The sequence below is a fragment of the Lacerta agilis genome, chromosome 1 (genome assembly GCF_009819535.1).
Source record: "Lacerta agilis isolate rLacAgi1 chromosome 1, rLacAgi1.pri, whole genome shotgun sequence".
In the NCBI taxonomy this organism is placed as follows: Eukaryota; Metazoa; Chordata; class Lepidosauria; order Squamata; family Lacertidae; genus Lacerta; species Lacerta agilis.
Window position 1 is genome coordinate 66,668,007 of NC_046312.1, and position 14,967 is coordinate 66,682,973.

General features: G+C 40.8%; 1 protein-coding gene across 4 annotated transcripts in view; it reads right to left on the reverse strand.

Annotated features, from left to right (window-relative positions):
- Window positions 1-3,666: 3,666 nt before the first annotated feature.
- AMPD3 (adenosine monophosphate deaminase 3) overlaps window positions 3,667-14,967 on the reverse strand; it is a 34,286-nt gene continuing 22,985 nt past the window's right edge. For all 4 annotated transcript variants that reach the window (XM_033152554.1, XM_033152544.1, XM_033152562.1 and 1 more), the window contains exons 10-15: window positions 12,909-13,035; window positions 10,116-10,279; window positions 7,456-7,576; window positions 6,225-6,398; window positions 5,335-5,445; window positions 3,667-4,400 (exon numbers count right to left, since the gene is read on the reverse strand). In XM_033152554.1, coding sequence (XP_033008445.1) covers window positions 4,224-4,400; window positions 5,335-5,445; window positions 6,225-6,398; window positions 7,456-7,576; window positions 10,116-10,279; window positions 12,909-13,035 — 874 coding nt within the window. In that variant the 3' untranslated portion in view covers window positions 3,667-4,223. The remainder of the gene's footprint in view (window positions 4,401-5,334; window positions 5,446-6,224; window positions 6,399-7,455; window positions 7,577-10,115; window positions 10,280-12,908; window positions 13,036-14,967) is intronic.

Genomic DNA, 14,967 nt, shown 5'->3' on the forward strand with positions numbered 1-14,967 from the left:
CATATTACTTTGTTACAGTGGCAGATGGCTGCAAGCAACCATTTTACATTTCTAACAGCATCCTGGAGGAACTCTGTATGGAGGCATTATGGAAAAATTTAAATGACAGCTTAGAGGAGGGATGGGGAACCTTTCTAGCCTGGTGGTCCAGATTGTTAATGCCCCCACCTTGTCCAGGAGTTTGGCAGGTGGTCAGTGGCTGGAGCTGCACACCTGTCAGTTGTCTGTCACAATGATGTCTGGTGACATTTTTGCCCATAGGGGTCTACAGAAGCCTCCTTCAAAGCACGGGGCAAGATAAGACTTGGAGTGGAGCTTCTGGAAATGTTCACAGAAGCCACTCTCAAATGCGTCTTGCCCTCACTTTGAAAGGGGTTTTGCAGGCAGCATGATTGGCAGTGTCTGCAAATACCCTTTTGGCCAAGCTCTACCCTTACTGCTCCACACCTGGGTTTGCTGGAAATGTGTGAATTGTAATGCTTCTTTTTGAGATTATGCTAAAGTTTTGCAGATACTTCAAGTTACTTGCAGGTTTAAAATATTGGTTAAATACTTCTTGTAGAATATATCTGAACTTTGCATTACAGAATATGACAGATATTTCTAGCTTGTTTGAAGCCATCAAGTTCAATCTAGACAATTACAATATGGCTGAAGTTGTTTCCCCCATCTATTATGACTTGCCAAAATATTAGACAGCAAATTAGACTACTGAATTCAGTGACATCTTTGACTTTCAACTCCAGTGTTAGGTTGTAATCCTGATATAATTTTATTGAAAATGGTTCTCACTGCTAATTGATGAACTTCAGTGTGTTTAAAATCATAGTGAACAGTGAAGGGTTTGGGGATTTTTTTGTTGATTGTAAAACTGATCATGTTAATTTTCCCCACCCTTGTCCAAAGTATTAGGAATTGGCAGAAGTGCCTAATGTTTTAACAGCAAGCGTTAACACTTAAGCAACCTAGTAAGAGCTTAAGTCTTCCTTCTTTAGTGAAAATTATATCTGTTGTTAATATGATTTATACTTTGATTTTTAAAAAATGTTAGGGTAATATTCAATGCTAGTCCTACTCAGAATAGATGCAGTGAAGTTAATGGACATAGCTAACAGGTTCATTATATTCAGTGAGTGTATTTGAAGTAGGACTAATTTGAATACAGTCCATTGAGTCCTAGATAAAGCTCTGCATACTAGACTCAAGCAGCTTGAAATTGGCCCGGTTTGCATGTCACAGTAAGTTGACGTTTTAATTGTGAACCTGCCTGCCCCTTCCCATAAACAGTAAGCCAGAAATAAAGGTTTGTTGTGACTTGCTGTGTGTGTAGCAAAACATATCTACATTTCTACCACATAAGCCATAGAATGGATTGTTCAAACAAGGTGGGAAGAGAAAGCATGGTAGAAGTGGAGGTGTGTTAATGATTAAACTTACAAAGACAAACTGGCTTGTTTTGAAATGCTAACAAGCCTATTAGTATATAGTCTATAATGTAAAGATACAAGGGTACTTTTGATTCTAACACTAATAATGAAGCTTGTAAATAGGTGTAAACTTTGTGATATGTATAGCATTTTAAATCAATAAGTATACACAGTGGTGTATGTAAAATGTATCTTGTTAAAATGTTGGCCACTTTACTCCTCTGTGCCACTACTGTTCCTCTCTTCTGCCTCCATGTCACTGTAGTTTTGTCTCTGTCTCTGAGTATTAAAAGGACTGGCAGCTCTAAGGCTATGAGAGTTTACTCCGAAGCCCATGGGGAAAGATGTAGTTCATCACTGAGCAGCTTTCCCATGTGCTTTTGACAGACACCCTGCACATGGCAAAATTACAAAGCTGCTCGAACTTACAGATGAGCAGTAATCAGCTAAACTATCCCAATAGTGCAAGGGTTTCTGCTTGTGCAGTGGGACCCCACTGCCCCTTGTGCCTTCAAATCTGCTGCAGAGTTGGGAGAACCAGTCAAACAGATTTTGGGCACTCACAGGGGGAAATGGTCCATTATGCAAGCAAGAAATCCTTGCTGTACATTGGATTTCACCCAGTATATGTGTTACCACCAAAAACAGCATTTATGTTTAAAACTGTAATATACCGGTAATTCAATATTGGAAGAAAACTTGATTTGTCAATTTAATAATGTTGAATAGTTTTAGAACTATGACTTTTTTAAACAATGAATTTTCAGCAAAAGCTGAATTATGTGTAGCGCAAGAAAAAAAATGCATTACTCCCTTGTTTTGCATTAATGTGAATATTTCTTAAGGGTTTGATAAAGTGTTAATAGCTATTAAACTTTCCAGTGTATTATATTGTTATGAATATTGTGCAATAAACACTTCAGTCTCCTTCAGCTTTGTGTAATACTTGAAAATCCTGCCACCAGACCTCAGAAGAGAACCATTTCTTATAGAGAAAACTGTTGTGTTTATTTCAGTAAATTAGTTGTCTGCATAAGCATCAGGTCCCTGAATGCAGGGGTTTATACTGGAACATAGGTGCTGTGGTAAACAAAAAGACAGCAAAAGTGGCTGTGGCTATGGGTGTGATAGAGTGCTTCCTTTAGTTATAAAGTGTTGCTGCTTTAACTGTAGGTCCTCAGGGATAAAGTTAAATCAGGGTAGTATTTGTCACATTCTTTCACCACCATTTTTATTGATTACAAGTGAATATAATCTTCATTTTTGCTCTTCTGGAAAATTAAATCTAGCAATGGAAGGATTCTGAGACCCTGTTTTTCTTAGCCTTCTAGAATACAGAGGTTCCAGCTGAGAAACAATTCATAAACATCTGCTTAATACTGTATACTAGCTATAAGGAAGATCTGTCAAGAAAATGCTTGTCCTTGCTTAATGTTCAAGGGTAGGACATTCCATAACCATAAAAATAATTCAACAGTGTGAACTTTCCACAAATTCTTAGGCCCGCTTACTCAATAATAAATACTTAAGCATAGTGGGACTCATGTTTAGGATTGCTGCTTAAGTTACCTAGTGCACAGAGTGGGCATGTCAATCTAAAGATAACAGGTATGGGGGGGGGGAACAAGCTCTCCCTATACTTAACCTACTCCATGGATTTGTGAGAAGATGCTCAAGATAGTGTTTTACGTTGGAGAACGAAACCTAATACTTTAAAATATTTAGTAATTCTTTGTTTAAAGTAAATCACATACATTTCTGCCTAAGCCTTATGACAGGGGTATGTAAATAGCTTCCCAAGTGCAACAAGGTGCTGTGATGCTGTTTTAGTACCATAGCAGCCATTCTATTTCACTGGAATGTAAAAAAAAACCATACGCGTTTAATTACAACTAAGAAATCTCACATAATTTCATAGTTAGCACAGCTGGTATACACCATGTGACCATGTGTATAGCAGCCTTAAGGGAAGTTTTAAATGCTGACTTTTCTGCACATACCCTTTTAATTTCTTAATACAGTAAGCCTGCAATTTATGTGGGGGTTACGTTCCGGAGACTTGACAGATTTGAAAGTGCTGGACAGCCAAGGGAGAAAGGACTTCTGAGTAGACATACATAGGACTGCCCTATAAGTTCAGACCCTATGCCAGTGCACCGTAAGAAAACATAATGGTAAATCAGCATAAACATTTATGACTGATGTTGCTAGTCACCAAAGGACAATTAAAAATATTTAATGAAACTACAAGAGCAATGGCCACACCTACAATTTATTGTATTTTATATGGGGTATAGACAGACAAAACGTAGACAAAAGTGGTGAATAGGTTTTCCTGTCGTGTGCAACCAGGAAAAACATGCAGCTCTTTGGTCATATTCTTTTTCTTCCCTACATTCATTGCAATACAGATCAAAGAGTGTACACAAACTAGAGATTAAAGTGCCATAAATCCTTGCCTACTGCTAGCTAAGCATGGCAAAAGAGGTGCATGTGTGCTACCAGAAGCTGCGGCATGTTGCTTGTTTCAAAGCAGACACTTAAGTATCCCAGATGCAAACACTATAAATATTATGCCTAGATTCGGAGTGCACTTTTAAACGTTAAATGCAGCATAAAGAAGATTCAGACCCTGCATCTGAATATGTACAGCAGCCCTAACTATGCTTACATAAACCAGACTTTGCAGCCAAGTCTGACGCAACATAAGACTCCTGATCACCAGGCAGCTCTCCCCCTGCAGTTGCTCAAGTCCTCTTATGTTCATACGCTTCTGTCCTTTGCACGATACTGTGGCTATTTTGACAGTGCAGTAATCTCATCTGTCTTCATTGCATCAGCTAGGAAACTCAGCTCGTTGCATAGGTTCTCATATCTGTAAGCCATCCGAATCTGTGCAACATTAGTCTTTCGAATGTCGTTTCCTTCAGGCCCTTCGCTGGAATAGTTTGTCCCTATGCATTTCTGTTTTTCCTAAGGATGAAACAATGTTTAAAGATGATTATCAACTTAAAGTTGCTTTGAATTTTAAAGGAAATGCTTTTTTTTCTTTTTAAAAAACACGTTAGGGCTTGGGTTGGATAAGAGATGTCTCTCTCCTACCAAGCAAAAGCAAGAAGGGGGGGAGGGGGGACTAGAGAGCAGTGGTTGCTCCCAGATGATGTTAGATTACAACTCTAATCACACTTAAGTGTTGGCCATGCTGGCTGACCTGATGAAGTTTAAGTCCAGCAACATCTGGAGGGCAACATGTTAGCCACCCACACCATGGAGGGAGTCATCTCAGCAACAGCATTTATTTTGGCAGAGAGAAAAACTGCCAAAAAGAAACAGCAGCTGAGGATGAGGGGAAGAAGGTAGATGACAGTTGTAATGACCCAAAATGGCTAACATCTGGAGGCTGCTTTGAATAGCTTCCAGTAGCAGCTTCCTTGTACATGTTGCATGGTGCCTAAACACATGGATCTGGGATGATTCCATATCACTGCACAGGAGGGATTTATGGAGGTAAGAGAATAATTTCTCTGGTCCTTGTAATGCGATCCTACACAAAATGGATTTAAGACAATTCCATGGGAGCCATTTCATACGGCCACCATGTACTGTAGTAACCATTTTGTGATATAACTTTGCCTCCATTCACTCTCTAACCCTGGGCAGTCAGTCACTCAATTTCCCCCTCTGTCATAGTATAAGAACCCAAACAGTCAGGATATTCAGCCGCTGGCTCCCCTTTCAACTTTCACACTATCCTATTAGATGATAAATATGCACCCGCATGTTTAATACAACATGACTGCAGTCCCCATTCCGATCAGGCCTTCAGCTGCACTCAGATTCTAGCCTGACGTGTAACACCAAAAGCAGCACATACAAAACTGAACTTCCTGCAGCGCACGGAATTTACCTTATGCGACAAACCACTTTGTAGTACACTGTTCCTTGCTAATTCACACAAGTCACACGTGCTCAGTTTCCACACTTGAGCTGCTATGGCATATTCCTCCATCAGTGCTTCCTTCAAACATAAAACATAATTATTTACTAGCTATGTAAACACACTCATATACTTGTAAATAAGTTATGTTAAGGCAACTGTCTAATGGTTATTGGACCATCTCAAGTGGTGAGCTAATTGCTGAGACCTGCAGACATCATTGCCAACTGAGCTGTAGTTCTTAGGAAGGTATGCCTGGAGACAGCCAATATATGAATTCAAGATTTAGGATTTATGCACAAAGTAAGGAAGCAAACAGAAAGTCAGCCAAGAGCTAGGTGAGGAGTCATTAGAAATTAGTGGTTGAGGACCTGCAGGATTCTAAGCTCCCTTGTTCCTTTGGCATCCCATCAAAAAGAACCCTCAACTATGCAAAGTCATGGGACTGACATAGTTAATTCCCTCCTACTGAGAGGAGGGGGAGGTAAGAAAAACTGTCCTCCTGGCTTCAGCAATCCAAGAGGCCTTAGGAAATGACAGTATTTCTCTCTCTCACACACAGCTAACATAGGATTATTCTGGAACCAACTGTTGGATTATGAATGATATTAAATGCCAGTCCAACTCAAGAGTAGACCCACTGAACTTAGTAAACATGACTAGCTTAGTTTCATTAATGGTCATGATTCTACCCTGAGTAGGAGTTGAATATTATATCATGGCTGTAACCCTATGCTGACTTAATGCAGAAGGACTTTCTTCCACGTAAACATACATTTGACTGGGCTACTTATTGGGTTGTTGGTGGGGGATTTAAATTAATTCATTTTGAAATGCAGTGAACTTCCAAAATTACTTACTTTTGTATAGTGGAACTGCATAGGGTCATCTGTAGACAGAGAAACATGGAGTCCCTTGTGTAGAAATTCTCGGAGTGGGTTTTTTGAATACTCCAGGAATAGGCTGTTGTTGCTAAGAGGGGACATGGCAATGGGGATTTGTGCAAGATAAAAAAGATACTGGAGAACTGGACTCTGGACAAAAATAACAGAAAGAGCCATTATTCATTGGTACAGAAAGATAACAGGAAAGGAGATATTCAGTCAGAGGAAATGGAAAACGCTTGACTTCAATCATTAAACTTGGGAACATTTTAACTCTTCCTTTTCTTCCTAGTATTGTGACAGCTGCATTTGTACTATTATTTTGTGTGCTTTACAATTATCTGTTTAAATAAAGTTTATTAGCAATTGTTTTTTAAAAAAAATATTAAAATACATGGGATATTAAACAAATTATTTACCATGAACTAACATGTTAAATATAAATGCATTCTGTTTGTAACAACTGAATTGTGAATTTAGCACAACCCAGCCCCTTAAAAGCCAGGATTCTGCAATGCAAAACCTCAAATCTTTGACCAAACGATAGCTCCACGTTCAGTGACCCAAGTGTGATTTTGTATATGTAACCAAAACTACATTTTCCTTGTTACTGAGTCTGTATTTTGAGAAATGACCTGAGCTCCAAGAAGGCAGTGAGAACAGGCAAAATAAAGGATAGGTGGATACAGAAAGAGGACCAAAAATGGAGAATGAGAAACAGAACTGCTGCATGAATGCTGGGAATAACCTCACAGCAGTTCTTCCTTTGGGAAAAAGGCATCTAGATATCCCCCAGCAATAGAACAACAATGGCGTACTTAACTGCTCTCATAGAAGGGCACACATCTAAGGCAGAGGTTTCCAAACTTTTCATGTTGGTGACACACTTTTTAGACATGCGTCATTTCGTGACACAGTAATTCAGTTTTGCTAGAAAAACAAGAGGTTAAACTAATCCCTTTCCAGCCCCTGGAGGAGTGCAGGGTGTGTTTGCGCGACACACTACCATGTCATGACACACAAGTTTGGAAAGCTCTGATGAAGGTTTCTAAACTGTGGATACTAGAATTGTATTGTCTCACGTCTGCCACCCAGTGGACAATTGTTTTAAAATATTATAGATGAAAACTTTCATATTTGCTGACATTCTAAAATTCTAACCCTATATTGTTATATTTTATACTAGATGGATTGCAAAGGGTTGTACCTTCTTCAGCAGTAATCCATGGGAAATGTTGTCTGCAGTAAGAAATGCTGACACCAGGTGAGTGATCGATCCAGCTTCTCCACAATGAGGCCGAAACAGGAAGGTGCTCATGCCTCTTTCCCTACAAAAATTTAAAATAAACAAAAAAAATTAAAATTGTCATCATGCACTCACACTTCGTAACTAATTCCCAAGTAATTATAAAATAACTTGTATTGTGCAAGCTCACAACATCTGTTACATTAGCAAGCAAACTGCAACTGAGACATTGAATGAAGTGAGGCCTAAGGCATAATTGTCAACTTTTCCCTTTTCTTGCAAGGAATCCTATTCAGAATAAGAGAATTTCCCTTAAAAAAGGGAAAAGTTGACAGGTGATAAACAATCCTGTGAACGTTTATCAGAAGAAAATCCCACTCTGTGCAAGGCCAGTCCCACCATTAAGAGAAAACTACAGGCTAATTATATATATATTTTTGGCAGCTAACGGTTACTTACTGAATTTATCTTTTTACTGTCATGGAAGGGCAAGAGGTGCTTGTGGGATTTTCCACCTCCAGTGACAAAAATCATTTGGCTGGTTTTGGCCATGATACATCTTGACTAGGGATGGGAAAGTGCCATTTGCTTCTCTGCTTCAGGCAGCAAAAAGTATTGGGCCAGCCCTGCTTTACTGTGCTCAGTAAGGCTTGCTCCCAGTTAACTGTGTTTACTATTGCAGCCCAAAGAACTCATTTCAGGCCACAGGGTAACAAAACTGTGGACCGATTGTAGTTTCTGTGGAATAACAGAGGCAGCTTTCCCACTAATCCAGAATTCGGCTGCCAGACTGGTGATTGGGAGCAGCCGCTGGGACCATGTAACACCAGTCCTAAGTGATATTCAATGGCTCCCAGTACGTTTCCAAGCTCAATTCAAAGTGTTGATGCTCACCTTTAAAGCCCTAAATGGCCTCGGGGTGAAGCTTTTGACCCTCAGCATTCAGCCTGGACACTGAGATCCAGCTCCAATGGCCTTCTGCTGGTTTCCTCACCACAAGAAATTAAAGTTACAGAGGGCCTTCTTAGTAGTGGCGCCCTCCCCTGTGGAATGCCCTCCCATCAGATGTCAGGGAAACAGACAACTATCTGACTTTTAGAACACATCTGAAGGCTGCACTGTACAGGGAGGTTTTTAATGTTCAAGATTTCTTATGTTTTTAATATTTTGTTGGAAGCCACCCAAAGTGGCTGAGGCAACCCGGTCAGATGGGCAGAAGATAAGATAGATGATAGATAGATAAATGTAATAATGGCATCAGCTTGAAAACAAACATAAGGCAGGGAAGATGCATGTCTGTGAGTTCACCGATTTCATCATATTTATTAATTGCAGCAGTTTCCTTCATTCCCATACCAAAAACAAACCACCCCAAAGGAGTAGTTAAATCACAAGACTGGACAGCAAGCAAGTTCCAAACGTTTAGTCAATGTCACTCCTATAGTTTTGTGGTGTTTTTTGAAAGAAAATGTTCTCAAGCAAAAAATGTTCAAGACTAAATTAATTTAAAATATAAAATGTTATTGAAATGGTGGGGCATTTTTTTCCCTTGGAAATACAGGTTTCTTTGCATTATTCTTTTTCAAAGGGTGGATGAAAGCACATGCAAAAACGGGGAACATGCTACACATATCTCACTGTGTCAATATACAAAACTAATCCTGTCAAGACAAAGAAGAGGATCACTAATGATGCTATGGACACTATTTTGTAGGCGTCAGTGATGTTTTTTGGCACACATCTATTGAAGAAGTACTGTGTGTGTGTGTGTACGTACACACACGTTAGGCAGTTGATGGATCTACAACAGAGGGGGTTAACCTTTTTCAGGCTGATGGACCCACAAGATTGGTCAGTAATGTTGTTTTGTTGTGTGTGTGTGTGTGTGGCACAAGTGGGGGCAGGAAAAACCTTTTGAAATCACAGTATTGCAGTGGGGGGCACAAAGCAGAAGTCAATACTTTTAAAAAACAAGCACTCTATTTTACTGTTTGTATTTTTTAAAAAAGGAGTACAAGTATGGACAGATCTTGGGGACTGCAAAAAACCTATTGGGTGGGCCAGATATGGGCCAGCCTACAGACCTCAAGTTAGCTGCTCCTGGTCTTTTCATCCCTAGCCAACAAGAGATGCTACACGTACAAAAATATGCTGTTTTCATACTTCCTCAGACTGCAAAGTCTGACACTAGGGCCAGAGCTGTGAATGTGCAGTCCTGGTTAGTTTCTTCAATAGTACTGATTGTCTGCCTAGATGACAGGAGCAGGGACAGAAGAGCTGGATTCAACCTTTTCTTCTGGCCCACAGATGATCAGCCCTGTTACAGAAGTTGCCACCCAGGGCTACACGTGTGCAACCCTAACATGACAGATAAGTCTGCACAGCGCTATTTTGCACAAACATTTCTTCCTTTTGGACTGAATTGTTGGTCTTTAAACATCCTTAGAAGTAGAATCAGGAATTGGAGTTTGCGGGAGGGGGGCAGCTCTAGAAAGGAGATAATAAAAACACTCACATTTAAGTTGACAAGGTTAGTCTGATCTAAGCTACGCTTCAAATTCCATGTTATATCTTTCTACTAAAGATGCAGAGATAAGAAGATATAAAACGTTACTACTTACTTTCTAAGGTTGTTCAGAACCATGATGTTTATGTACATGTAGTACAAGTAATAGCTATATGGAGGATTTTTTTCACTAGTCCAGATATCAGGGTTGGGGCTCTTGTCAGAGAACATGTGGTCACTATGTTTGGATTCATCATCCACACTATCAAACCCTGTCACCTAGGAATCCAACAAAAACAGATGTGTGTGTGAATCAACTTCAGCATGAACATATATATATATATATATATTTATATATATAAAGTCAGGGCTTGGCTAGTTGTCTGCATGGCGAGTCGCTACTACAGGGAGTGGGCACTCAGGTGTTGTTGCTTGTATCTTAGGCCAGAAATTCCACAATTTTTCCTTTTCCTTCCAGATAGCAAAGGCAGAAGAGATTCCACACAATCAAACGCAACCTACTGAAGTTAAACTACAACCAAGAAACATAATTATACTGTTTTGTGATAGGGCAGGGATTACATATCTGAATGCCAAGCCTATATTGGATAAACTGTGAACCAGAATAGTCTGAATTACAACTGAACCCAAAGCCCAAATTGTAATGGTTTACTCAGAAACAGTTCAGCTTCCAGCCACATAAAACTGGCATTCGATTAGCTTAAGTAGTGTCGTTAATATTTCTACAGAGCAGAATGGGCATGTTTACAAAAGAAATGTTGCTGTCAATGAAAATGAAATAGAGTCCCCATCGCACCTGGGTACTATTTATTTTAACAGAATGTTCTTCATGTCAGCATGCTGAACGTTTCCAAAACTCCCACGTCACAGGACTGACGGCTGCTGAACAAGAAAACACTTTGGGTATGTGATGAGAAAAGTCCTACTGCAGTCTTCCTTAAACCCATTGCACAGCTAAAGCATTGCAGACTCTACAGAAGAGGTGTGGAACACGTGGCTCTCCAGATGATGGACTCTCATCAGCCCCAGCCAGGATGGCTAGTGGTCAGGGATGATGGGAATTGCAGTTTGAAGCATCTGGAGAGCACCAGGTTGGGGAAGGCTTGCCTACTGAAAGGAGGAAGGGTGGAGTTTTACATGTGGAGCCAGTGGCAATGCAGTGGTTAGAGTGCTGGACTAGTACTTGGGAGACCATGGTTCGATTCCTCACTTGGCCATGAAGCTCACTGGGTGACCTTGGGCCAGTCACTGCCTCTCAGCCTAACCTCCTTCACAAGGTAGTTGTGGGGATTAAATGAGGAGCCAGAGAACTATGTAAACTGGCTTGAGCTCAATGGGGGTAAAGGTGCAATAGAAATGCAACAAACAAACAAACAAACAAACATATGAATAAAAATATACAGGTGTCGACACCTGCTGCAACTACACCTCAACCAGACCTTACAAACTGCCTAAGTTCACCTGCCACAAGGATTGTTTTTCTGGTGGTATCCTGGGGGGCTTCTTCTCACATCACTTTCATGGAAGAGGCCTGCTGCATTACTGTACCATGCATGTAATGTCAGCAGTACCTAACATGGCACACAGAAGCCCATGCAGTAGCACCTCCTCCCCACAACAGTATTAGCCCTCCTGGAAACTGGGGCAGCAGTGAAGTAGGGAAAAGCCACACTTGTAATCTCCTTCCGTAAGGTCTCCAGCTTCTGATGTAACTTTCACATGAATAAGAGCAGCCCTTTCTATGCCACACTAGGAGAGGCCCTGAACATTCAGGCCAGCCAATCAAGGCAGAGGTGCATGCTCTAGAAGCAAACACCTCTTTCACAACCACAGGGCCAACAACAGCTCTGTGCCATTCATGTGTCAAAAACTGCTCAGTGTTCACACCAAAGATGGTAGAATCATAAAACTTGAAACATTTTGTTTTTGCCAGCAGAGGGAGCTGCGCCAGAACAGCATAAGAGGTTGCTGTTACTGTACAGTGGTACCTTGGTTTACAACCATAATCCGTTCCGGAGGTCCGGTTGTAAACCAAAACAGGTTGTAACCCAAGGCGCACTTTCGCCAATGGGGCCTCAAAAAAGGGGGTGTAATCCCCCCAAAATGGGTTGTAATCCAAAAAAAGGGACACACACTTCTGGGTTTGACGTGGTTGTAATCCAAAACAGTTGTAATCCAAAACGGTTGCAAACCAAGGTACCACTGTATTAGGAAATGTGCAACACAGTCTCAATCAGCAGGCGGTGGCAGCTTTGACAACTGCAGGTACCTAATCAGCGGGTGGGGGGGCTGAACTGAATTCCACCATCTGACTGGCACATAGTTGTGGGGAAATGGATCAACACAGTAACACATTCAAATCCTACTGATATGAGCCTGTGGCTCTTGGAGAGGGCCTTTGCACTTAGTGGTGAGAGATTTTGGAGCAAGGCAGAGAAGGGGCAGGTGTTCTTAATGACATACACGAAAGAAAAACCAGAACTTTGTGCCGAAGTAGCTGAAATTCTGCACCAAGAAAGAAACTGAATTTGGCAACCTGCATAAATTATGCAGCTTGTGCTCATTTTGCATAATTTATTTTGTTTTTGCTAGCCCCGGGGCAGGCCAAAGCAGTATGCAGAACATGGGTGCCCTGTTCACCGGGAGCATTGCTCAGACCCCTGTCTGTGTGGCTCTTTGAGTTTTCATCCCACCAAGTAGTCCCAAAACATTGCAGTTTTAAGGATGAGAAACTTGCTTTTAGAAGCAGGGAGAGAGGAGTACAAAACAAAAAGTTATGGGTTTTGGAACAATTAATTATACACCCAATACAAAATGAAGGCAAGCAGTGTGATCATAAAATGACTTGATACATGCAGCCCTGAAGAAGGGTCATCCATATACTTACATATTTAAGGAAGAGGTGCAGCTCTTTATGTTCCAATGGGTTGATAGTTGCCTCAAACAGAGGTAAGAAGATGTTCTCTAGCATTTTGCCAAAGCTAGGCAGAATATTTTTTGACCTAAAAATATCACTGAAAGAAACAGGAATCTTAAATATATATTTATTTAAGATTTATTTGCTTAGAAAAAAAGGCATGTTTCTTAGAGACCAAGTATACTGACCAAGGGATGTGTATAAAGCCTGGAAAATATACAGAATGCAGTTAAGATATGCATATTCCCCAAAGCATGTGGGGATTATGCAGAATGGCTGGAGGATGTACAAAATCCAGCCAATATTTCCCAAGGCCTGTTGGGGATTATATATATTATGCACACAATTCCCTCTTCATGGATGGATTATGTGCACATTCTCCACAAGGCCCAGGGAATGTGCACAACTGCCAGATGTTAAGCTAACTAACCACTACACTTGCATTCTCCTTAATGTTTACATACTGTGTGTGTGTGTGTGTGTGTGTGTGCGCACACACACACACACAACTTATGCTTTAACTGACCTGTCATATTTTTAATTCTTTATTATAAGCAAGGAAGATTTAAACTCAAATATCAACCAATAAAATTACCTAGTAATAACCTGATGAGAATTAGTTTCCTCTACAAACCTGCCCCAAAACAAAATATATTGTCTCAAAATTCAGTCCTGAAATCTCTTCTAATGAGAGCTTCAATTTGAGTGACTAATGCAGCATGCATACTTGTTTGCATTATGCTGAGTAGAAAAACTAATGATAGCAACCTGAGTAATGTGATTTATGGGGACTTGAAGTGCCTTGTGGGCTCATTATTTAGCTACCCAGTCAATGCATGTTGGCCATGCATCATAATCTCTAGCAAATAACCATGTCTTAGATACAGGACTTACAGATGCAAAATTTATAGTTAAAACTATACCAGCCTTAGTTCCCTATCACACTAAAAGACTTGTATGAAAATTATTTATCTGATTTTCCAGCTTGCATTTAGTCAGATATGTAGAACAATTCCTATTGCTAGTTTGAAGTGCAATTTGATTAAACAATCACAACAATTACAGAGGATTGCAGTTGATATTTTACATCATTTTAAATATGTTTTCAGTTCAGCCTTAAAAGCAGACCCAGAAAAGGTTGAGGGACGCCATTGTGGCCTCCAAACATGTACTAGCCTGGCAGGGTAGGCTGTGGAGCCAAGCAGAAGCTCCCAGATCATTTAGCACGTCAGTCCTACCCTGTTAATGGCGCCAGTCCTGCCCTGATATATGTACATCAGAGACAGTGCCAGCATCATTAACAGGGTGGTGCTGGCCATTGCACACAGGCCCAGCATACCTGGAGTAAAAGCTTAGCCCAGCCACCACCCAGCTAAGCTGCATCTACTTCAATTAGATGTACCAAAAGAAGTTTGGAGGGGGGGGTAGCAGCAGCCCGACATTTAAGGTGATGTGTTATTTGGCTTTTAAACATGGCTCTGCAGTGATATTTACATGTGATGTTGGTTTCATAAAAGCGACACGCTGCTTGATTGTTTAAAAACAAAAACAAAACGGTACCCTCAAAGCTGTGTACAAAAGATATGACCAAAGACAACATTTCCCTACCTCGCCCCCCCCCCCCCGCTCTGTTCAACTAGCTAACACTTGCACAGAAATACAATGTCACATCATGTATCTTCTTTACCTAAACATTAATGAGAGAAGGAATGGGGCATGGGAATGGGGCATGGGTGAGGAACCATTTTTTTCCTGTAAAGGACTGCATGCCAATAGATTGGGCAGGAACTGGTGGTGGGCTGATTCAGAGCATCCCCCTTTTCTCTCTCTCAGATACCCCCTTCCTCTCTCTCTCCATCCCTTCCAGCACCACCCAAGTGGCTGACAAGGAAAAGGAACAAATAGCTCATCAGGGGCCTGAACTGACTGAGTGCAGGCATAGGGCCGTCCCAATATATTTTGGTACCCAAGACAGAATAGCAAATGCAACCCCAAATCAAGGGGGTTAAGCTGTTTTGGTGCCTGAGAC